Source organism: Buteo buteo, chromosome 10 (assembly GCF_964188355.1).
Source record: "Buteo buteo chromosome 10, bButBut1.hap1.1, whole genome shotgun sequence".
In the NCBI taxonomy this organism is placed as follows: domain Eukaryota; kingdom Metazoa; phylum Chordata; class Aves; order Accipitriformes; family Accipitridae; genus Buteo; species Buteo buteo.
Genome location: NC_134180.1, coordinates 36,149,356 through 36,175,045, shown reverse-complemented (window position 1 = coordinate 36,175,045; position 25,690 = coordinate 36,149,356). Strand labels below are relative to the sequence as shown.

Genomic DNA, 25,690 nt, shown 5'->3' with positions numbered 1-25,690 from the left:
ATCTATGCAGTTTACTATGGTCATATATGGCCAGAAGTAGTGAAGTTGTACCAGGGATAATGTTTGGGTGTTGTTCTCTCCCTGATAAATACTGCATTTTCATGTTGTATTGCTAAGAATTAGTGTTGCTCTAAAGTCAGGGAGTATATTCACTTTCATTCATAAACATTCATTCATCAACACATGCAGTCTCTCAGGTGGTTATTTTTAATCCCAGTTTAATTCCAGTGATCCAGTTTACAGTGTCTTGGGACTGACACCAGAATAGGGAGAATGAAATGATATTTGTGTTTTACCACGTGTAAGGAATTACTATTATTCAGCTGTTCCAGATTCCTTTGGCTTTTTGATGTAAAAAAAAGTCCAGGGTTTCTGTCAACTACAAGTACGTGAAGTACTATATATATATAACATTACTGCTTCTCAGACTTCTGTTGTTTTCGTTCAAATTCTGGTAGACCATGTAGAAAAACAGCTTGCTGCTTACAAATATATACTGACCACTTTATCAGTTAATTTATTTTGGCTTATTTACTAATTTTTGAGTAGCGCATAGCCTAAGATGCGTTTTTGAGGAAAAGAGGTGATGCAGGGAAGCCTTCTACCTCTTCACCCTGAATTTGAAGTTGCTGGCCTCTCAGGTATTGTGGAAACTTTACAGTCAGGAGAAAGATTTTGCAATAAAACATTTGTTTCCTTTTTGCATTCTGAAGAATTGTCTTTATTTTTTTTTACGATCCTTATTACGTAAGTATTATCATTGTTAAGCCTTTAGATAGTGGCATATATCTTTGATCATCTTTAAAATAAGACACAGAGCATGAGAGCTACAGAGAGAAGAAACTTTCAGAGTGTGGTGTGTGGTAAATTGGGCACACAACTGCCATTAGCAGCAAGGCAGTAATGCAGGCTACATGTCTAATTCACAACATGCCAGGTTGAAAATGCAGTCTTTAGTAGATGGTGAAAGTAGCTGTGAAGATTACCTAGTTTGAGGCAGATTTCTGTTTGGGAAGAAAAAAAGTAGAATATAGTAGAATATAAGAGAAGACCTTTTAAAGGCTTTCTGTTGGTGACTTTTAAGTGAGCGGTAAAGCTTGAATTGCAATAGAGGTTCTTCTGACCTCTTAGACCTATGGTTATTGTGGACTTTAATCAGCTGTTTTTCTTGGGCAACTCTGGAAACCAGACCCCAGCTATGTCAGTATATGACTATAAACAAAACAGTGAAAGACTTCTAAATAGCAACTAGTAAAAGTGTTTAAACTGAGAACATTTCCTTCTAGGAAGAAGGTGGTTGTACTTGGGTATCTTCCTCAAAGTGACTTTCAAAGTATAAGACGACTCAAGGTAGCACTTTGTTGAAGAATGTGTTCTTAAAGTAACAGCTAAAAGGTCACTTTTTAAGTTCACACTGGCAATTATGTTACTGCATCTGCTTGTTCAGGGGTGCCTACCCTGAGATGTGTGCAGGCTTTGGGTGGCTTAATCAATCCAGGTCTTTCCCTTGATCTGAATCAGTTTAGCAGTCTCAAGTTCAGAAAGTTTAGTTTGTCTTGGCTGTACTATTGTATATGCATGGTATTAGAGGTGCTTACTAAGATTACTGTGAAATTATAATATAAACAGTATGTTTTTTGTGATTTCTCTGCACCATGCTTGCATTGCATATGGGTCTTAAGACGCTTTTGGTGGCACTGCAGTATAGGAATGCCTGAGTTGCGGATACAACTTCTAGTTGTTGCTGAGCGTCAAGTAGCAGTCAGCTGAGAACATTTAGCTAGCTATGTAGGTATAGAATAAGCTATAGGATAAATATCAAAGGCTGACATTGGAGGAAATGCTGATATCACTGTAAAATAATCTAAATGAAAGCACACAAAGTAGGAGGAATGAATGCTTTGCTTGTTCCAGGTACAGGAACTGTTTAAGATACATGACTCGAGACATGAGTTCTGGTGCCAGCTTGACTTGCAGAGTTAGATCAATTCAGGCCTTGGTCTGTGTGCACAAACACTGAGGAAGGATGCTGAACCGTGATGGTGACCTGATTGTTGAATTGTCGTTTGTTGAAGATGTCAAGGTTGGGCTACAGAGTGCTGCAGCGCTCTCGGCACCAGCCTGGTACAATATAGTTCTTACAAGTGGGTGAGTTTATCTTCATAGTTCATGGAAGTGGCTGATTACTGTGGTGTCCAGGGTCTAAGCTGGCAACCTTGCTGTGTTAACGAACCACCGTCCCTGCGTGGAACTTCAGTGACTGCTGGAGCTTCTTGTGATCCTAGAGACAGACACCAGAGACAATGATAGGCTTGGGACCATAGCCTGTTCCTAGACTTCTGGTGTTACCGCTGTAATGAATGGAATAATGAAATCCAGTTCACAAATTATTTTATTTTGTTCTTCTTTTTAGGAACACTTTTTATTAATTTGATCTGGACAAGAAAAGTTGATGACTGACAAAATAATTATCCTCCTTTGAAGCCTCAAGCATATGCTTAGTCGTATTCTGTTTAATCTGTGCTTAATTTTTGTTGATTACATTAAAAATAAAAATCAGTGTATTGGATGGATTGGACAATCAAAATTCTAATTTATGTGGGTTTTTTTTAACCCTGGATACTTTTCCTATGCATGATACTTTAGCATAAGTAGCCTAAGCCTGTTTGCTTTGTAGCATTTCTGTAGATCCTCACTATTTTTAATATATGCCTGTTATATCTAAAGAGATTTCAAATTTCTATAAAATTTGTAATTCTATATGGGTAATTTGTATAATTATCACAGTAAATTTTGCAGGTTTCTATGCAACTATATAGTAATTCTTATTTGAAGAATTACTATTGTTGCTTTTGGTTTATAATGTCAGCGTCATTTTAACATAATTTCCATAGCGTGTGTTGAAGCTATCTTACCCGTACCTATAATTGCCCATATGCTTTAAGACTAAAATTAAACATTTAAATTAAAATTAAACATTTTAATGTTTATAAAGCAGAGTTACTTATCCTGCTCTTACTTATTGACATTCAGAAGTAAGATTTTGGTTTAGACTCTTCCTAACTTTAAAATGAACATGACTAATGTGTTATTTTATGTTAACCATGCGTGATGAAGTGATTGATTTCATGTTCTCTGGGATAGCAGACAGCTCTCTTTTCTTAACTGTCTAGGACCTGCCATTGAGCTTGAAAAAGTAAAATCAGAATCAATTGAGCCCGAACCTGAGGTACAGAAGACCTTCAGTGAGGAAGCAAATACATCAACGTACTATCCTGCCCCTGTTCCAGTAATGGACAAGTATATTCTCGAGAATGGAAAGGTATTTTAAATTAAATATAGCATGAATAACTTGTAAATGTCCATCAGGTGATTTTATTGTGGAATTTTCATGATCTCGGGGGTTTTGCATGGTAGCTGCTTGTACAAACTTCCTGAGTTTTCCTAAAGGTATGCTGAGGAAAATTATGAAATTACACAAATGTGAACAGCATAGAAAATTATTCTCAGTGATGAGAGCATTGAATGCTGTGCAATACAAGGAATGTAATTATTAAATATTTATGCACAAGCAAATTGGCATAGTCTTCCTTCAATTGGTGACATACATAAATCCACCGAATATAGACCAAAGTCAGCAACCCACATTATAAAGTTACATTAGTCTATTTAACAGAAATACTTTTTCCTAAAAGGTCTTTAATGTTTTTTAATGTGCTGTAGTCATATCGCAGAGAAGCCTTCATGTTTTGGTTGGAGTCCAGTAGATAATTATGAACCCTGGAATGAAAATGGACTCCCTTGAATCTGGTAGGAGCATTGCCACTGAGTTGAGCTGATGTAGTGCTACTTTCCTTAGGAAGCTGGTGAAATACCATCTAGCTACAGTTTGCCAGAACCTGACTTACAGCCTTTCAGACTTCAGCATGTTTAACACATTGTCCACTTATCTACCAAGACCTGCTTTTATAGCTGTTGCCATTATCATTAAATGAACATTGTTTTTCTTTTACAAAACCCGATGTCCTTCAGAATTGCCTATGCAGATCCTGTTTCTTAGGATATGTATGCATTTGGTACCATAATGTGGGAACCTTTAATGAGGAAACCTCCACTTCAGCTTTGGCTTACAGTGTAATTACTGATGGAATAGCATGAAATACTACATTTTAAGATTTGTGTTACAAGATTGACTGCACAAGCGTCTATCATTCTTGATGATGTATTTGACATAATTGTTGAGGACAAAATGTATCTGAAAAATAGTATAATCTTGGCAGTTTGACAAGTATTTGGTTCAGATAGCTTTTCTTGCCTAATATATTTAACATATGTCATTTGCTTGTATATTTGTGCACTGAAAACTTTGCATATATTACTGTGAGAGTTTGGTTTACCCCCTTTTTTTCCCGCTTAAAGTCTGTGGGATAGGGCACATCCTTTACTATTTGTATGCAGCTTTTCCCGCACCTTTATTTCTTCTGCCAGCTTCTTGGCACTTCTGTTGCTGAAGTTTTCTCTGTCTTAACAGATATCTCTTTAACTTTCTTTTTGTAATTTTGGTTTTTCTTTAAGTTTGCCTATTTACTGGGACTTCAGCCAGCTCACATGCCAGAAATGTGAAGTAATAATGTATTTAGAGTGTTGGAGGGTGGTTTTTTCAGGTTTTCTTCTTTATGCCTTTTTTTCATTATTCCTTTATTGACATGCACCACTAGAGTAGTTGAAATACTTTTTTAGAAGTCTTGCCCTTTGTGGCATTGGATTTGATCTTAGTAGGATTCTTTCAAAGCAGATAAATCTCTCCACTCCAGAGGGAGAACAGAGTTACTGAAAAAGAGCCTATGGCATTCATTTAAAGAAAAGAAAAGAAGAAGGAAAAAAAAAAAAGAAGGAAAAAGAAAAGAGTTCATCTTCTGAGATACATTTTTGATATATTGCACATGTTAGTACAGCTACGATGGTAAGCATTGCTTTGAATTTGCTGTTGTTTCTGTTGCATTGTGCTTGAAGGTTGGTCCTGCATTTGCTGAAACTGGGGGTAAAGTTCCCATTGATTTCATCAAGCCAAGGGTCTGGCCCATGGGGCAGCTCTTCCAGGAAGAAGGAAATGGCTTCTGAATCTGGAGTACAGTAAGCTTCCCATAGCTTTGGGGGTAATAGGAAACAGTACTGAGCCTGTTTTACGGAGAGGTAAACTGAGACATGGACAGATTAAATTCCTTGCCGTAACAGTGCTAGAAATAGAAAAAGGGAGACATAAGATTTCTGTGTCTGTGGCTGTCTGTCACGTAGTTGCTGTTACCATAGGTGTTTCATACCAGTGATCATTTTTTTAATAAATGAAGCATGCTCAAAGAAGAGGTGATCTGTCTGAAACATAAATATTAAAAATACTTGCTGTAACTTGTTGTTTTCTTTTAAGTAACTTAAAGCTAATGAATAATGTAGTAGCTTAAGAGACTAAACAATCTTTAGCAAAGACAAACCCTAATTTTGGCAGAGGGGAATCAGATTTTTGATCAAATACAGCAGGCATCCAAAATTCGGCATGTCACAACATTCCTAATCTTAGTTATTTTCTAAGTGACTTACACTCATTTTTACAGATAACTTTTCCAAGATCAAAACAGAAGTATGTAACAGAAGTATGAAATGTAACTAATGTGATGGTTTTCTGAGGGCAGACTGCTCACTCTGATTGAAGTTGTCTTACAAAATATGTAGAGAGCACCAAAAGAGTGTGAATTTTTTTTTTTAAAGCAATTATGAAGAGGCTCGACAACAGAGAAGGAAGAGAAAAAAGGGGTGTTCATGTTGTGGTTATTACTAGTTCCGTTTCTGTCCATTACAAAATCTAAATACCATGCAGACTTGTGAAAAGCTTCTTAGAATGCCTTTAGTGTAGAAGATTCTGCAGGAGAGGCAGCTTGCTTTATGGTTTTATACTTTAAGGAAGTTAGACTTTTCATTTGTTTTTTATAATGTAGCTGGTAGCCAAACCATTCATATTTTTCTATTTAAGTTTTTAAACAACAAGTTGCTTTTGAAGGATGCTGTCAAAATAAAAAATTTCTGTGGGTTATAGCCCTCATTAATAATTAAAGCAGGTTTCCATTTAAAGGAAAAATGGTATTTGGTTGAATACAGACAGTAAAATTACGGGTATATAAAATTTTACAGTAGCTTTGTCCAATTTTCATTGCATTTAATGGGATTTATGTGATACTGTTCAGATATGTATGGGTAGCAGGCACAGTTTATGTAATGCCACATGAAAGGAGTAAAACCACAAAAAACTAAGAGCAAAACAGTTAAGGCAAACAGAGTCTCCTAATATAGTTTTGCCATAGAATTTTGTTCACAGGATTTTTTTTTTAACCGTGAGGAGGCAATAAGCTTTTATTAAAGTGTTAGTGTTGCAGAAAGAACTTCCATTTGTTCAGATCTTATGAAACCTAAATTTTGGATATAACAATCCAATTGATACATATTTTTGGTATTTTGCACTTTTACAGATTATCTGAAAGCAACTTCTATCTTGTTCCTTACCGGTGCAGTGAACTCTTACCAGTAATTAGAATAGCTAGGTCACACATTAGCTTGTTATGGATGATAAGCAAGTGTGGGTCCAACCAAATGAAGTTCATCACTATGCGAACGAAGCTTTCTGTGTGCAGAGGTGGTTCAGGTGTCTGCACTGTACTGCAGGAATTAGGGGCATAGACATACGAGGTACAAAGTGTTCTCCGTGGTTCCGCACAGGGCCATTGTTTGCATCCTGGTTGCACTCACGTCAGACCTGTGCTGGTTACTAGTGAAGTTACTTTCCTTGCTGTTGCTTGATGGTGTCCTGGTTATCAGGAGTATCGGCTCCAACGTGCTTAGTGGGAGCCTAAGGAGGGTACTCAGAATCTCGTCCTGCGTTCATCTTAAGTCTGGGGTAGGGATACTACGTAGCTCTGTGGGAGTCAACACAGCGTAGTCAATGCTGAGCAAGACTAATAAGCACAGCTAGACTCAAGCAGCTTCCTTTTAGAGACTCTGCAGTGGCTTCACACTGCATTTCCCAGTACCCATATTACCCTGGTTTACTACTTCAATGAAGTATCTCTACTCCCCATTGTCTGGATAATGGAAAGTTTATGATGTTGTAGCAATGGGTCATTTCCTTGCCGCAAAACAGTATTCACCTGAATAGGCTGATCGTACATGATAGGCAAACTTCTTGATAGAATAGGAAGTTTTACAAAGCTTCCGAATTCTCTTGGCTTATATTGAAATGGGAGCTCTCAAAATCCCTTCTCCCCTTCTAGTTACTTTAAACAATCAGGCTGAATTTGCAAACAGGTACAGGGTACGACTTAGGAACTGTTTCCCTCTACTGCCTCCGAAATATGCTTTGGGTAAAGTCTGTTTCAGCCAAAGGGAAGCTTGCATATTAAAGACAATGTTTCATCTTGCTCCTGAGTTAGGCTGGTGCAACTGCTTGGTTTATGTGCTGTGCATACCTCTGTAATATTGGTTGTGTTTACCGTTTCCTTCTTGTATCTCTGTTCCTGACCATAGTCTTTCAGGAGATAGGCTATGCGGGGTCGGGGGGAAGTAGAGAGTAAGAACTGAATACAAAAAGGAACTTTATTATACAAGAGGTTGACTTGAACTCCCTGACCCACAAAGTTGGAGAAGTTTCAGAATTAGGCAAAATGGATTTATTAAGCCCTAATTACTGTTATTATAGTACCTAATATTAATGTTCCTACAGCACTTGGATACTGTTGTGTGCTACATACCATAGATAAGTTGTTATTATTACTACCTTCTAGGTCCATCTTGGCAGTGGAATTTGGGTAGATGAGGAGAAATGGCACCAGCTGCAAGTAACACAAGGAGATTCAAAGTATACAAAAAATCTAGCGGTTATGATTTGGGGAACAGATGTTCTCAAGAACAGAAGTGTCACAGGAGTTGCAACCAAAAAAAAGAAAGATGCCGTTCCCAAGCCACCTCTCTCACCTCACAAATTAAGCATTGTCAGAGGTAGGTTATTTGAAAACTTTTGCTTCCTGCTTTGGAGTTTAACCATTAATCACCGAGTTGAAAGATGCTTCTTTTCAGCTCATATAAAATTAACTGATTAAAAACTGTAATTCTAATTGCTATTGCATTGTGAAGTGCATACATATCCAGGAAAAGTAAAACACATTGCAATAGCTGTGGACAGTGCAGGCCTTCACAGCTGAAGAGTTGTACATTGACTTCAGTAAGGTTCAAGAAGATCATCACTTTAAACCACTTGCAGGACAGGACTCTGAGCCTGGAGAACAACACGTTGTTCTGGAATTCATTTATAACATAATGATTTTTTAAAATGCATATATTCCTTTTAACAAGCCTGAGAGTAGCTTTACCACATTCTTTCATCCAGAACATAACCAACTCTGGCATGAGGCACAGAAACCATTATAACTGTGACTATAAAAATATGCATACCTTCAAAGGCAAGAAAGAATAGTTTTACCCTTTTAAGTGGAGAAAATGGAAATAGTAAAAATTAATTGTTGCACTTGAATTGGAATTTGAACAGGAAGTGTAAATCGTTGACCTATCTGGCAGGAAAAATTTCAATGACACTTTCAGTAACTGCAAGCCTGAGTCCATATATGTAGTACTTTGAGAGAGAGAAGGCCTTCTCCTTTATTTAAAATGAATAGTGAATTGCAGTCCCTTTGTATCATCGTGCTTGTGTTTTGCATTTATTTCTGTCTCTCTTGGTATTTCAGGCTTCTTTTTAAGTCAGAACTAAGTCGGTTCCTCATGGAATACATACCAAAAATGGATTTTTAGGTTTTGTGTCCATACTAAATTGCAGTAGGGCTGAAAGAAATCTCCCTATTTGATTGAGCTTCATTATTCTGCATTTCCTGTTCCTTGTTGCTCTGTGCTCTTAACTATGAACTGTTTAAGAGCTGTTGTAGTCTGCCTTACAAGTACCATGTTTTGGAAGTGAGAAATATGATTCCTCTTTGAGTGTGTGCGTGTGTCTGTGTTGTGTGGGGAGAAGTTGGAAACTGATCTTCGTACTGTCATCTTTCTTAGTTTGTAAGAAATGAGTAAAAGACATGGGTTGGTTTTTTTTTTTACTAATCTGCTTCAAGAATAGATGTGGAAGTGTAAGCTGTTCCATGCTGATTTTCTAGTTCTGACTGGGACCTTTTGGTACAATCCTAACGCATGTAGCAAAGTAATGAGGTACTGGCCATGTAAGGAATCCACTCTGGCTGTGGCTACCCTTGTCAGCTCCTAATGGGAAACAGAATTGGTTACCCAGATGCATACTTACAAGCATGCAGTAAAAAGGGGTTATTTTTCACTGGCCCATTGCAAAGAGCTTTCTGGTTTCCCTGCTGGAGGCTGTTGTTCCTCAGCACTGCTGGCAAGGTTGCTTCTGTGAGAATTTCCTCTTCTACTTCACTCAGGGCCACTCTGTGTTGCTCGAGCCGTTTAAATGATAGCTTTCTTCTAACTCCCCTTGTTTTGACTACAGTGAGTTTGGGAGTATGCTCCAACAGGTAAATAGTGAGAGGCAGATGCGGCTCTTCCTTCTCTTCTCTTCCATACCTTTACACTTGCCAGGAATTCAGCTCCTCCCTATTTCCTCGTTTTTCTGTGTTTTCTGTCATACTTTTGCTTCCAGCCTCAACCCTCATTTGAATTCTACTGTTCCACGCCCTGGTTTTCCATGTCCCTCTTTCCAGTGTTTCTTTCACCTTGTCTTTGACTCCCTTTTTGTTAGACTCAAGACTGTACAGTCTCCTCTTGAACCAGTTAAACTGCATGGCCAATGTTTTAGGTGGCAGCAGACAAACTTCCTGTATCAGCGGTACTGGGTAGCACATAATCATGATTTTCTACGTTGTTGTGTCCTTTGCATTTGCGTCAATGTTAGCAGGTTTTGCCCCATCATGCCAGCAGTGTTTCCGGGAAAGCTGGAAGTGGCCAAATAAGTTGTTATGGAGAAGAAAACAAAACAAAAAAATGAGTAGCAAGTGGACAAATGGTGAAATGCGAGGAAGTTAGAATTTACATAGCCAATGATTTGGATGAGGCATCACAGAAAGAAGTAAAGCTCCTTGTTAGTCTTTGAGGTCTACTTGAATCTTTGGTCCAGTCAGAATAGGAAGGGGTATCTCTATGCTCCTCTAAAGGCAAAAGATGAAGAAGCAGAACCCCAAATCGCTCTTTGGAGCCCCTAAGCCAGCATCCTTATGTGATTACTAAAGCACTATTTCTGCAGCCCCTCATAAAAATGGAAGAGATGGAAAAGGAAAAACTGTGATGATCATGGATCTGTCTGGGTCACACTAACTTTAAGAGTCACAGCTGATGAATGAATTCTGTCAAGTGATTCTTTGCTTGACATTGTGGCTAAACTAATAACATAGCCTGTCTTTTACTGGAAGTTCACCTGACTAGGTGTATCTGCCACAACCTGGGAGTATTCCTGAGATTGTTGTAGTACAAGCAAACACACTGGGTTTCTTCAGGTTCTCAGTGGCGTGCCTCTTTTTAGGTGTCTACTGATGATCAGCATTTCAGCTATCAGGCTGCATGCTGATTAATTTGGTTTATTTTATATTCAGTACCTCTTACCACATAAAATGCACATTGTTTTTAGATGTTCTTATCATTCGGTGGGCACAGACTAACTTATTTAAAATAGATTTTTGAAGGACAGCATTAGCTCTTAATGTGTCTGATAGCTGTAGCTTCTTAAAAATCCCTATTGTGTAGTATGTAATAAAGAAATTATAAAAAGTATGATGCATGAGCACTGTTATAAACCTTGTTAATGCAAAATAACCTTTTATAAAACTTCTGAGAGGTTTCAAAATGAACTACAAAGCATGCATAGTACTTAATTTTCATAACTTTTTAATACGACGCATTAGAAATGTTGTAAACCATGTTAATTAAGTGATAATCTCTGTGGCTTTCTGTATATGAAGCAATAAACGGCTACTGGAATAGATTACTAGGCAAAGCAGAACAGAGTTTGTTTAACCAATCTGGGAAGCCTACACAACAAAATACATTGTTCTGGCTATGAAAACAAAAAACCCCAAACCTGCCTGTCACTAAGAAGTTGGGTGTGCTGCACCACCGCCAATTTCAGTAACCTCTGCAGGATTCTGGCACTGAACTACAGACTCTGTGAAACAGAATTGTCTCAACTTTCATTGCCCTCATTGCTTTTGCAGTTATTACTATTGCTTGCTTTTTGTATTCCAGTTAAGTTCACAAAGTGTATTGTGCAAACGTGCAAGAAGATGGTTCTCGCCCTGAATAATCTACTAATAAAAGCAAAATACGCCCAGGGACAGGGCGTCCGATAAAGATGCAGACATTAATGTATGTTGAACAGATTTAAAAATAAAATAAATCGGTTAATGTCTTCTCTTACTGATTACTGATTCTATTCCTAACCATTATCATTTACTTACTGTCTTGAAGGTGTGAAGGTAGTGATTCACAGGGAACTGTAGATAATAACAGTTCTGGTGAGACCGTTCACCTGGGAAAAGATTCTAAATCTGCTGTGGAGATACGGACAAATACAAGAGTTAGATGGGCAAGACTGACACTGTAAAAGGTTGGATTTAGCCTTGTTTCTTTATAGAAAGCCTATTAATGTAGTCACAGCATAACTGGAAGTTGGTCATGCCAAAGATTCAAGCCAGGTGAAAAATCTTAACTTTAACAAGATAGCCAGTGAATCAATGAAAGCTTCTGCTGTCTTGCAACAAATACAGTGCTTACTCAGTGCTGTCTCTTGAGTAGTTAGCCCAACACAGGGCTATATTCTTTTCTAAAAATATCCTAATGGCTCTTTCCTTTTTTTTTTTTCTCCCCAGAATGTTTGTATGATAGAATAGCACAAGAAACTGTGGATGAAACTGAAATTGCACAGAGACTCTCCAAAGTCAACAAGTACATCTGTGAAAAAATCATGGATATCAATAAATCATGTAAAAATGAAGAAAGGAGGGAAAGTGCAAAGTACAATTTGCAATAAATTTTGGATTTTTAATAAAGTCTTAGTGTTTTACTTAAGTGTTGTTTTTTGATTTGTGTGGCATTTTTGCTGATGGGAGAAGCTGACTTGAAGTGTTACTCTCCTCCTATAACTGATTCATTTTTTGAGCGGCTCTGTCAAAAGCCTTTCTATGGTGTAACCTGCTTTTAAATAATGTAAGATATATTGTAAGTCCACTCACAATGAAACTGAATTTTCAAAGGTTTTTCCAATGAGTTGCAGTATGTTACCTGCAGTTCTGTATATAGGTTGTAATTCTGCGAACACCAACCCATTTTGCCTACGTTTTGTTTTACGGGAGTTAGTGGATCTAGGCTGCAGTAATCATCTGCTTAGAAGGAAGAACTGTACAAAATCCACTTTGCTATTGAAAAGGGTTTTATTGTATTTTACGAAGTGTTTTTCTGAACTGAAATTTTAATCGTTTGTTTTTATAAATCTTTGTTTTGATCTCTAACAATATATTTGGTCAAAAACACACAAAGAATGCTTCTTTTTGGCTTATTATCTTGTAGATAGATCACCATTGCTGTCATAGTTTTAAAAACAAAGAACCCAAAGCTGTAAGTTGTAAAATCATGATAATTTATTTTAAAAAATAAATAAATCTAAAAGCAGTTCTTTTTCAGGCACCAAGGCACTTTTCAGATTTCTCGTTATGGTACAAAGCTCTTCAGTATGTCCATATTACTGTTCCTGAAACACTATATTTTTAGTGTGTTTGTATTTTCAAATGATTTAAAGATTGCCACACTATGGCAAGATTATGTATAATAGAAAATTTAGTACCATTTTGTCTGAGTCCATAATTTGACAATGGACACTTTTAGGAGAAATTTAAATTAAAAATCATTTTCTACATTGAAGTTAGACTTGCAATGCAAAGTTATAAGGAATAATTTATTGTCTGAATTATACCTTACTGTCTGTAAATGAAAGAAGATAACCTGAAGTCTTGTTTCACGAAGGATTATGAGAATAAGGTTTGTAGAGATAATTTGGGGCTTGGACTGATCAATTTTGACGGTTTGTTATACTGGTGATCTTAGTTAACCTTCCATTTATTTTACGCACACAGATGTGCTTATTTGCCATTCAGGCTGTCTGTTCCTGAGTATCAGCATTTGTTTCTTTTCTACCACCGCAGTTCTGCTTCCTGTAGTTTTGAAAGACCATTTCTTATCATCTTCCTGTAGCACTCGTATACCCTAACGTTAAGCCTATTTCAATGCTCGAAGGAGCAACACAAGGATTCTTTAAAGGGCTGGGGTGGGTGGAAGAAAGAGGGGAGAGGAGAGGAGGCTTGCTAGAACTGCAGTGCCTGTTTTGGAAGAGATGGAGAAAAACACCATGTTGTCTCTTCCTGTACACCACATGTGCTTAAATGGTGTCTTAATTCAGGGCATAAGTATTTGGTTTGTGCTTTCTAAAGTGCAATTTCACGATTGACTTGTACCAATCTAAGTATGCCGTGCTGTCGGACAGGTACGCCCCGCTTTCGCTGCTCGTGCCCCTGCGTTCCCATCCCTTCCCTTGAACCGGCACTTGGGATTGCACAGATGTGTCAGATCTCACTGATTTCCAAGGTTCATTTTGTAAGGGCTGGTGCCAATGGGATGAAGCCGGGGAGCATTCATAGCAAGGGACGGGGAGAGGAGGAGTGTCTTTTTACGGTGGCTTATGTGTGCCCTGAAATTGCATTTAACAGCCTAGCTTGTCTCCTGTTAATATCAAAGTGTTCTTAGGTAGTGTTTAATGAAGTGCATAAATGTTTATGCTTCCTAATTTGGGATGCTAAATAGCAAATTAGTGTTTATAATGTCAGTGCATGTATCCTTTTATTAATTAAAGAACAAAATAGAGATAACATTGAAGAAACACTTAAAAAGCAAGTTCCCACTTTTCAAGCAGACTTGTGAATGTAAAATTTTTTTTAAAGTGATACTAAAGCAATCCACTAGTTTTGGGGAAAATGTCCATAATTTCCTCAGTCTTTTATGGCTTTAGTACTAATGTGTTTTCATTGTAACAGATTCTTTAATGAGAAGATCATGCTGCACTTCTTAAAAGATAAGCCTATTTGAGACAGCATTTTATGAAACCTGGGAAAAGCAGATTAGAATTTAATTAGAGTTAGGACTCCAGCCTCGCCCCCAAATTCGGAGATTCTGAGTCTTTCTGCAAAATCGGCATCATCTTTCTAAGACTTCTCCTTGACAGACTTGTCCCATCAGATGTTAATGCTGAATATTGCCGAAGAATTTAAATGTTTTCTTTGGGGAAGATATCTTGGAGGTCTTCATTCATTTCTTCCTGGAGTTTCTATCAGCCCAGGTCTAGCAGACAGTTTATAGCAGAGTTTAACAGTATTTGGGTGGCACAGAAAGGTTCACTTCCCTTTGAAGTGTCGCATTGGGGGGCTGAGACTGTGTCCTTTGGACTGGGCAACTGGCATTTAATGTGAGCATCACCTGAAGCTTTGTTGAGTTACGGGAAAGGAATGGGACGTGTTAAAGTTAAAATACCTCTTTATTGTATTAGAACTTGAACGAAATCTTTGGACTTCTGGAAGTAAGTTTTTGCTAGTAGTAAGCCGGTTTTGCACGCTGCAGGTGTAAGGCAATGTGCGGAGGGCTCTGCAATGGATAACAGGTGTGTATGAATAACATCTTTGCACTTCTCTTTGGTCATTATTCTTGTCTTTTCCCTCCCCATGAACCCTTACGAAGACCATACAAGTCTTTCCCAGTGTGAGTACTTCAAGTAGGGAAATAGGCTACGGTTGTCGTGTGTTCCCATGTTACCCAAGGAAAGTACAAACTTTAATGGGGTGTGCTTTTCTGCAGCGAATTTCATTTCGCTATGTTATACTGCATTTATGGCCAGTACTGTTCTTGTTGGTACATTAATTCTTCCATAATTGTGCCTGCCTGTACATAGTTTTACTTCGTTCATAATGCATCTGCCATGAATCTACCATAGGAAACGTTATGCAAAAACAGCACCTACTGACTTTTTCCTACTTTAGGTTAACTTCATACCTGTACATCATGTGAAACAGGAGAGATTTTGACATAAAATGAAGTAGATTTTACTACACCCTGTAATACCCCTCATTCATCATTCTCAGGTTTGTGCTGTGCCGTTACTTCGTACTGTAAACCTTGGATTTGTAAGTATCAGAAAAACACGGATTTAAGAGGAACTGACTTTTTGTCCTGAGAGATCAATGGATACTGTTTACTTCTTTTTTTTTATCAAAGAAGGAAGAAGGTATTGCTGTTACAGTAATAATCTGATCCTTTGTTGCCACACATTGCTGCTGTAATTTGTGATATTCATGACCTGATCCATATTAAAGTGCCTCTGGCACACTTGCAAGGAAGCAAGATTAGAGTTAACAAAAAGGGCTTTATTTTCCATTAATGATTTTATAAGGGAAATGAGCTATTATATTAAAGGAAAGAATCCTACCAGAGATTGTAATACTTGAGTCAAGATGTCTAGCCACTCAATTAAAAAAAAAGAAAGCTAGTATTTGTTAGAGGGAAAAAAAAAAATAATTAGGTTCTGCTGTTAAAGAACAGGTTTGGATTTAATGATGCTTTATAGAGATGGGAGTTTTTTGGTTTTGTTTTTTTAATACAGCTGGACTAAAATACTATTTTAGTCATGTCAAAGTTGAACTATAAGTAGAAAGGATTTAAGGTTGTATTTGGTTAGCTATTGAGTATGACTGTCAAAAGAAGGTACAATCTCCCTGCGGGAGGTCCCTTCTTTGCACCGTACCTTTGATGTTGTATCTGATAGATTACTACGATGCTGCTTTGTTGTCTTAAGCATAGATTATTGTCCTCTTGGAAGTTTTAAGTAGCAATAAATTGAACTGTTTTGGATTTAGTGAAATTGTAAAGATAATTCAACTTCATACTTCCAGAATCTGTAGACTTTTAAAAAATAAAGCAAAGTGCAGGTCATTGTTAAAATAATACTATCTTGATGCAAAATCTCAAAGGAGTGAGAATGTTCTGACTTGGGAACATTCTGTTTTGGCTGTAGCCTCACTCTGCGTTAGCTGCATTTGTAACTCTTCAGAACCCCAAATTTGGCCAGTTTCTGAAAGGGAAAGCAAGGTTGTGTCACATAGAGCTGTACTGAGGATTATTTCAATATTCCATCTTTTGGTGTGAGAGTGACCACTCTTCAGAAAGATGCAAAGATAAAACTTGTGCTTCTTCAGAACGAGGTGGTAGTTTTCTCGGTATTCTTGAAAATATTTGTCATTCTGTGCATGCCTTCAGTCTTGGATTGATGAAGTCATAACATCGATTGCTTAGGCTTTATTGGTGTCATTTTTTTCATCGTAACTGTGGAACTGTGAAATGATTCATACAACACTGAGGCAATAAAAATGTTATGAAGTGCAATCATTGCATGTTTCATGCTCAGTAGCTAATTTTTAATTTCACCATCTTGGACACTTTTTCATCCCCTCAGGCTTCCTAAATAGGAAAGGAGAATCATTTGGACTTGGAAAACAGGAACAGTGATTCAAAAAGCAATTAATTTACTTGGCTGTTCATTTGCTTTACTTTTGCAATTATTTCTGCTGTTTATGTTTGAACAATAACTTTCATGCTGTGCATTAGATACCCGCTTGTTCAGTCCTGCAGTGAAATGCAGTCCTGTGGTTGTGACATCATTGGTTTACCGTCAAGAGGAAAATACCTCACCTATGACATCAGATGAATTTGCAATATGTCTGGATCAGAACAGGGGTGAAAGTGTGTCTGGGAGGAGAGGAAGAAGCTGAGCCTAAAGGTTTTTTTTCTGTGCTGCCTTCTGACTAGAAAACTTCTTCCTACAGAGGAAATTATCTCTTTCACATTTAGCAGAATAGCAACTTTATGTTCCTTGTTTATTGATAGTAAAACCTTAATGGAACTAAACTCTTTATTAGTATATATGTTTAATGCGTCGAGCTACCTACTTTCATATTAAATTTTAGTCTTTAGTGATTTGAAATTAAAGAGTCACAGAAAATTTACTGAACACCCAAGAGAGGGGTAGGCTGGGGGTGACTTAGCTTTTATTGTAGTGTAACAATTGCTAGAAGTCCTGTGAAATAAGATAAGAAATTACGCTTGTTGGTGCTTGTGTATCCTTTATAGTTAGCATGAGCTTTCATGCTTTTGGAGTAGAGAAAGACCTCGGTTTCATGGGATAGGCTGATTATCGGAAGAATTGGCTGTGAACACCCTTTGGTGTTCGCCCTACTGAATATGAAGGATGTACTGGGACAGCAGTAGAGGGAATATGTCTTGATAGTGCCAGATCACGCTGGTACCAGCCCCTTCCACATGAGACTCAGATGAATGAAAAAGCTTACATGGGAGAGTTTCATATTCTTTCTTTCATACTCAAATATATCTTTAAAGTCTTCCCAAGTGTTTATGTAAATCTTACTGAATAGTATTTTAGTTAAAAAAAAAAAGTATTTTCATGTGTTTTCTATTTTTCTTGTATTAGCAGAACAGAAGTTTATGGGAGACATCTTTCTCCATGTTTAAGTTGGAATATTAGCCCACTGATACTTGAAAATAGTCCATATGGACATTTTGCATCTGTGAGCCAGATGCACCATGGTCTTCCCTTTCCATATGGAGTCCTCTGCAGGATTTATAGAGGTGCCTTTAGAGAATAATTCTCAAAATAAGCAGGATTGGCGGTGGATGGGGCAAAGCATCTGTCTCCAAGTTAATGTTCTGTGTTTCAATTTCTTGAAGAGTCTTAGATTAAGAAAAACTAAAACTCCTGAAAGTAGGATTGTACACTTTTTTCCTGCATTATATATTAAAATGCTTTGACACTTTCTGGTTTCTTTGCATTTGCAAGGACACTTTTGTCCTTCCAGGGCCAATGTACACTGTAAGTTCTGCATTTCAGTGTGCATCTTTACAGGAATAAGCAATTGAGGATGTAGAATTTGGGGCTAAGTAGGGGTGAAGGTGATGTTGTAGCATCACCTCTGCTTTGGAGCACAGTGCAAGGAACCCCCCTCCTTGTCAGGATAGGGTAGGACAACCTAGAGGGTTGTCTTGTCTTTAGGTGTAGTCCCCTAAAGGCAACTCATCCAACAAAGGCTGTTTACTGCCACATTGGTAAATAAGTGCAACTTCCACTCTGTGGCTTTCCTAAACTTAAAAAGTAACTGAGCTCCACTCAGCAGCAGCCACACGCGGGAGAGGACCCTGTGTCTGCTGGTACGGGAAGCCTGGGAACAGGTTGTGGAGGGGTCACATAGGCCTTCTCACCTTCCCACAGAGAATTCATACGTGCAATTTAGATGAAGTCAGTAGCCAAACAGCAAAATCTCAAGCAGTTTGACTGGCATTTAGGGTTTCAATCAGTGAGAAGTTTTCTTAATTAAAAAAGTCCAGTCACTCTTGCGTGCCAAGAATTTAACCTTTAGCAAGTAGAATAATCAGCGTTTTCTTCTGCTGCCAGGGACCTCTAGCTAGTGCACTTAGACAGCTCTATGTGTACAGATATATTGTACTGTTATTCTGTACAAATCTGTCCATGCCATGTAAATCCACAAGTTGGTAATTTTCCTGATGTTAGCCAGCCCTGCCTGTTTTCCTGGTCTTCCTTTTTCATTTCTATTCCTTCTGCAAGCAGGAGGCAGTCTTCTGTGCTTGCCTTAAAGGTAAGGAGACAGAAGTGTTTCACAATTCCTGCCTCGCAAGTTGTCAGCAGGGTTCTGAAGTGAAATACCTGCTTGTTATTCTTGGAGATAAGTGACACAGAGCTAGAGCATTTCCTTAGGAGATCTGGTAGTACTGCTGTCACCGTAAGGCAGACTTTGCAGTTCAGGGACTTCACATAGCAGCATTTTCTATTTTTTTTTCTTTTTTTTTTTTTTTCCCCTTGCCGTGCCAAAGCATAGATTGTAGCAAAGAAAATTTTACTCTTATATGAAGGTCTCAAAGTGGTAAGATGGAGTAAGTAAAACTGTCAGCAGTATCTCTTAAAAACGTTCATTTCTCAAAACCGAGGATCCCTGCTTTTTCAGAGGCTCCTTGGCCTGGAAGTTTCCCACCTAATTGCAGTGCCTAGGTTTGGATTGTCATTTCCATCGGATGAGCAATGGAAAGCATTAGGCACTTTGACAGATTATACTGATTTATGACTTTAAATTGCCTTCTGGGACTCCCTTTTTCCATTTACTGTATGAAAACCAGCCACCTGTTGATCTCGGGAAGAAAGAGCTATTTCAAAATTCTGTGATCCAAGTATGGTTCTTGAGAAGGATTTTCTTAACTGTCGAGTTGCACGGCTAAAGATGGGTGGAAAGGCTGTAGGCTGTGGCGCATCTGCTGGTGGGTCATTCAATGAGATGGTGTGTTCCCCTGCAGAACACATCAGAAAGCTTTGCTCGGTTGCTCCTTTGAAGAGAAACCTTGGCTGGACCGCAGCACGCTGCTTGAAAAACCAAGCAGTCTTGAAAAAGCATCCAAGTGTTAAATCCATCTCTTCCTTTAGTAGTTTATTCCAGTGAGTAACTACCCTTGCTGCTCAGCTTGTGCCTTATTTCTCTGCGGGTTTTTCTGGCTTAACGTCTAATTCCTGGTTCTTGATTTCTTAACATCTTGCCTCAACATTTCTCCACCTCATGAACATCTTGATAGACTGGGTGTCTTCAGTCTTCTGTTACCACACATTTTCTAGGTCGTGACTCATTTTTGTAGTATTTTTCCTTTACGTCTACCCAAATTCATTTTACTTTTACGGAAATACTTTCTATAGAGGAGTTCTTGATATTCTCTTAAATACCATATCTGGTTTAGTTAATGTGATACAATCGTGTTTTGGGATGCCTATCACTTTGTGTTAGAATGTCATATACAATAGTTGTAATTTCATTTTGTGGGGCAAACTTAATTTGCCTCTGTAGAAAAAACTGGTATTTAATTGATTCTTGACCAATTGATGTCCCAGTGTAATTCCTTTTTTACTGTATTATTAAGTATAGCTCTGCCATGAAAATATTGTTCTTTAAATGAGTATTTATCTCTAATATGCTTTCCTCTTTGACTTGGTACTATACGTGTGCCAATGACGAGACAGAGCATGTTCTTCCCGCTTGCCAAACTGCTTATTCATGTATTCATAGCTCAGCCAGGCAGGTGGGTGATGGTGTCAAACCAGGCTGCAAAGAGCAACAGGTGAGCAGAGTTTCACAGAAAAGAGGACACTGAAGTGATAAAACTTAGAAGAAAGGGAAGCCACAGTCATTTTATTCTTGTTAAATTTTGTACTATCTTCAAGACAGTTACGGAGTCTTCTTGGTTGATGACACCTATGCATTGCCAAAGAATGGTGAGGAGCTGCTGTCATTATACTGTTATATATGCTCAGAATGAAGGGAGGGTATCCTTAGAGAGAAACAGCATCTTCTGTGGAATTATTTCATTCTGGAGCCTCCAACCAAACCCCATAAAGGAATCGGACCTGACAGGAGAAGAGCTTGTTATACATCAACACTTGCTATGTCTACTTTGATAAATTAAATGTTACTTTGGATAGGACTTACACATATTTTTTTGACCATGCCTGCTAAATAATTAATATTCTCAGTAAACCTCAGAGGCGAGATGAGGAACTGCCAAGTTCCTCCACTGAGATGGTTTAATGAAAATTGTCCGTTGCCAGAATTTTGAAGGTCAAAACCAGCTTAAATATGTAAACAGAAATTATATCAAGGTAAAGCAAAAAAACTTGTAATTAATCTTTTTTTAAGAAGTCCCTTCCTTCCTTTGAGAATTTCAAATAGTGTTAGACAAGGTTCTTCTAAATTTCCTTTACCATCTCTCTGAAGATTCCTTGTTAATTAACTTAGTCATTTATAAATATTATGAAATAATGTTATTGGCTTATTTCCTTTTGTAAAGGCATCAGGCAAACTGCACCTTTTGAAAAGTAATTAATGCTTCACTCTTAAATGCCTATTGATAATTTTTGTATTTGCTATTGACTTGAAATTAACACTTCTGCCAATTTAAAGCTCACATGCTGGTTCGTCCAGGTTTCATTTACAAAGAATGGACAGGACAGCATCGTTGAGCTGGTTCAATTAAAATGACCCTCATCTGATGAGCTCAAGAAAAAAACGCTTGTAATGTTCTGTCTAATCCAGGTTTCCTCCCTCTCTGGGGGTGACTGAAGGTGGCCCTTTTCCATGGGATTTGGGAGGGGCTGTGTAGGTTTTAACAAACTAGAAGCTTAATGATGGGAGGGGTAAGATCAGAGCAGTTCAAGTGCATGTTGTAATACTGAGGGCAGAAACCAGTTGATTCTCTTATGATCCCACCCCGGTGCTGCAGTATTATTAAACACTCTGAGCAAGGCCTTGGTGATGTTTTGCAGGGCTATGGGTGGTGCAGAAGTTGCTCTCATGGTCTCCCTGCTTACCTGACTGATCTGATCTCCTGTTCTGGAGGTCAGGTAGAACCTGTACCTGAGATATTTCAACTTTGTGGTGCAAGGTATTGCCAGTCTTTCATCCTCTTTGCATAGGGGATTTGCTGTTTCATCATAATCTGACCTGTGGTGGGATCCACCAAGTACCACTTGATCCACTACCTCTGGCAGCTCCGCCAGCTTTGCTAGGGGGAGAAGGGCAACATTGCTAGTCAAGAGGAGGGCCACTCTGCCCTGCCAGCCTCCCGTGCCCCACAGGTGAGGGTGTGAGCTTGTTACAACTGATGCAATTTGGGTATCTTTCTCTATTGGGTTTGATTTGGATCTTCAGTACTTCCACGGTGTATTATCTACCACTACACTGTCAGCTTGTAGCGTTTAAGGCTTACCTTATGTGTTTAATATAAAAGTTGATGGCGGTCAAGTTACTGTAACTTGTGTGGCGTTAACAGTGAGGGAGTCTGCAGCCGGAGGATAGCCTGCACTGGTCAGGCTATAGAGTTTGGTACATGCACTTATGGGTGGGTTTCTCCCAAGCTGGTACTTTGTGAGAAGTTCCTCTAGCCCACTCCTCAGTGAACCTGCATGGCACTTGCTTCTCCTTGAACAAGGAATATACAGGCAGTTCTGCAGAAGTTGGGGATCTTTTGTTGCTGGTCTGGGAAATAAACTTTAGTGGAGCTTTTGTAGCAGAAGGATGTCTCATTGACCAGTATTGCCTCTACCCAGCATAAGAGAATTACCTATTTGTTCTGTCAGGTACCCCAAATGTAATTACTGGAAGAATCAGATACAGTATTATTAAAGGAATTCATATTTGTTATTCGAGTGTTTTTTCTTTATTAAATACTTCAGCAAAATTTCCGTAACCAGTGACCTCTTTTGAGAAGTGACTCATTGCATTTTAAAGGCTTTATAAACAAGTCATTCCTTCTTGTCAGGGACATGGAAGATGAATAGATGGTTCTTGCCTGTGATTTCCAGTCTCAGGGGAAGTCCCTTTCCACTGCCCGTGGTGATGCTCAGCTGCATCACCGCTTTTAATTGCCTCCAGGCTCCTGCAGGACTTTGTGTGTCCCCTCTGGCATGACCTACATCCTTGCAGAACCAGGAATCCCTTGGCACTGGTTAGTGGAGTCTGAGCTCAGGACAGAAAGTCCTGTCGTTGCTAATCCCTAGCTGTCTCCCAGTGCTGTAAGCTATGTGCCAATCTCTTTCTTGTGTCCTTAAATTCATCTGGAGTTATTTTGCCTGTAGAAGGATACAAATGAATTTTCTGTATTAAAGACAATGGTAGAAGATGTGAATGCTGTCTTGAACATTATGGATACTGGGTGTGTTATTACACTGAAAACCAGAGAAGGATGTATTAAATAGAGCACAAGCACTTTAGCAAATCAGAAATTCATACATCATAGTATATATGTATTTTTTCCCTTGAAAGAGGGAACAAACAGTGAAGTAACGATTCCAGCTGAATTGCATTGCTGCAGGTCAAATCAAAGGCAAGTATATCAGTGTGTCAGATAATTCAGTTTAATTTGAAAGGCTTAGGTTAATGGAGGAATAAGATGATGACATTTAGGGTGAATCAGAGTAAACACTACAGTCTGTTATGGAAAGGAAACGTATATACAATATAAGATTAACTTGTTCATTTTGCGAAGCATAGCACTCTTCTCCAAGAATGTCTGTTCCACCATTCTGTAGTACTGAAGGTGTGTGGACCTGCTGTTGGACTTTGTCACACAGGATTGAAGTTACTGGACCCGTACTGTCGAAGGCCTGGTGTTATGCAGGTACATCAGTTCCTATTTTGCTCTTTCTACACGTAATGGTAGATAAGCCTAGAACATTGTTCTTCTTGATTATTTTTTCTTTTCCCCCTAGCTTCCAGTTTGAACTTACTCATGAGCCGTGCATGTGTATTTGTTCTTGAGCAAACATTGCTGTCAAGTTTTAGCACTTTTTTTTCTGCCTTTGAAGAGTTTGAGAGATCATATCCACTCTACCTTTGCTAGATCAAACTGTCTTCTAAATTTCACTTGGGAGATACGCTTACTGATTCATCTGCTCTTATCCTAGTCAGCTTCTTCTGTACTTGTCTGATCTTTCTTGATCAGTGATGCTTTGTGCTGAATTTTATCTGGGGTGGTAACAGTACGTTATACAGTGACGTTATCTTTCTAGAAATGCCTTTCTCTAGAAATATCTTTTGTGCTTTTCGTGGCTTTGTCATGCTAGGGCTCATAATTCAGCAGTAACCAATGGCTCTGCTGAGGTTGTTATCCTTCCTTTGAGTTCCTAACGTATACCAGACTTCCTATCAGTCTGCAGGAACTTGTATTTAGGCTGTCAAACTTAACCTCACCTCCATTATTCCACTTCTGAAAGTCATCTTGAGGGATCTTTTCTTCCCATCTGATATTTCTCTGCTGCTGCATCATACCAATGTTACCTTCCAGTATGGTGCCGTTAGTAGGTGTGTCTAGGATCTATGCTTATATGAAAACTATCTTTGCTTTTATGTAGATATGTACCTATTCTAAAATTGTTTGTAAATGTTTAATGAAGCCTCAGATTGTCCCAGTGGGGCAGGTAGTTCTCCTAACAGTAAATGACTGATGATGATCAGAAATAGGGAGCTGGTGACTTGTTCAGCATCATGCCTTAAGTCAGAAATGAGCACTGATGACATAATCCCAAGTCCTCTGCTCTAGAAGTCAAATAACACTGTATGCTTTTTATCAGGAGACTATCCAAAGGTTCTTAGAAAATGTGGTATATGTCAGTGCAAACTTGAGGCTGGGATCTGGAAAGCCACCTGGAAGATTAAAATTAATGGGAACTGAGTTTTCAAAGCTCTTGGGTAGCTTTGAAAAGTGAAGCCCGGATATTCTAGCCACTGATATTTTGACAGATATGCTTTCTTGGGGTACTGCCTGTGTACTTTTCCTGGGTACTGTTACAATACCAGACTGAGCTTCACCATTGTTTTTATTTATGTGTTTATTAAAGATGAATAGCTCAGGTGAGCTGAGAGCATGAAATGCCACACTCATCTGTATTTGCTGTTTCAGTAGCACTTAGCTTGAGGACTTTTGGCAAGATTCATTTAGAATCATAGAATCATTTAGGTTGGAAAAGACCTTCAAGATCATTGAGTCCAGCCATCAACCATGCCCACTAAACCATGTTCTGGAGTACCTTGTCTACGTGCTTTTTGAATACCTCCAGGGATGGTGACTCAACCACTTCCCTGGGCAGCCTATTCCAATGTCTGACAACCCTCTCAGTAAAGAAATTTTTCCTAATATCCAACCTAAATCTCCCTTGCTGCAACTTGAGGCCATTTCCTCTTGTCCTATCTCCAGCCACCTGACAGAAGAGACCAGCACCCACCTCACTACAACCCCTCTTCAGGTAGTTGTGGAGAGCGATAAGGTCTCCCCTCAGCCTCCTTCTCTCCAGACTAAACAGCCCCAGCTCCCTGAGCCGCTCCTCATAAGACTTGTGCTCCAGGCCCCTCACCAGCTGGTTGCCCTCCTCTGGACACGCTCCAGCACCTCCATGTCTTTCCCGTAGTGAGGGGCCCAAAACTGAACACAGCACTCGAGGTGCGACCTCACCAGTGCCGAGTGCATGGGAACAACCACCTCCCTGCTCCTGCTGGCCATGCTATTTCTGATACAGGCCAGGATGCCGTTGGCCTTCTTGGCCACCTGGGCACACTGCTGGCTCATATTCAGCCGGCTGTCGACCAGCACACCCAGGTCCTTTTCCATCAGGCAGCTTTCCAGGCATTTCTTCCCCAAGCCTGTAGCATTACATGGGGTTGCTGTGACCGAAGTGCAGGACCCGGCACTTGGCCTTGTTGAACCTCATACAGTTGGCCTCGGCCCATCGACCCAGCCTGTCCAGATCCCTCTGTAGGGCCTCCCTACCCTCGAGCAGATCGACCCTGCCTCCCAACTTGGTGTCATCTGCAAACTTGCTGAGAGGCACTCTATCCTCTCATCCAAGTCGTTGATAAAGATATTAAACAGAACAGGGCCCAACACTGAGCCCTGGGGAACACCACTTGTGACTGGCCGCCAGCTGGATTTAACT

At 39.0% G+C, this 25,690-nt stretch overlaps 2 protein-coding genes across 4 annotated transcripts in view; both read left to right on the top strand.

Moving 5' to 3' along the window:
• BEND5 (BEN domain containing 5) overlaps nt 1-12,714 on the top strand; it is a 32,600-nt gene extending 19,886 nt beyond the window's left edge. For all 3 annotated transcript variants that reach the window (XM_075037071.1, XM_075037070.1, XM_075037072.1), the window contains 3 exons: nt 3,174-3,322; nt 7,827-8,040; nt 11,916-12,714. In XM_075037071.1, coding sequence (XP_074893172.1) covers nt 3,174-3,322; nt 7,827-8,040; nt 11,916-12,076 — 524 coding nt within the window. In that variant the 3' untranslated portion in view covers nt 12,077-12,714. The remainder of the gene's footprint in view (nt 1-3,173; nt 3,323-7,826; nt 8,041-11,915) is intronic.
• The window catches only part of AGBL4 (AGBL carboxypeptidase 4), a 957,921-nt gene that overhangs the window by 581,861 nt on the left and 350,370 nt on the right, over nt 1-25,690 (top strand). The window lies entirely within an intron of this gene.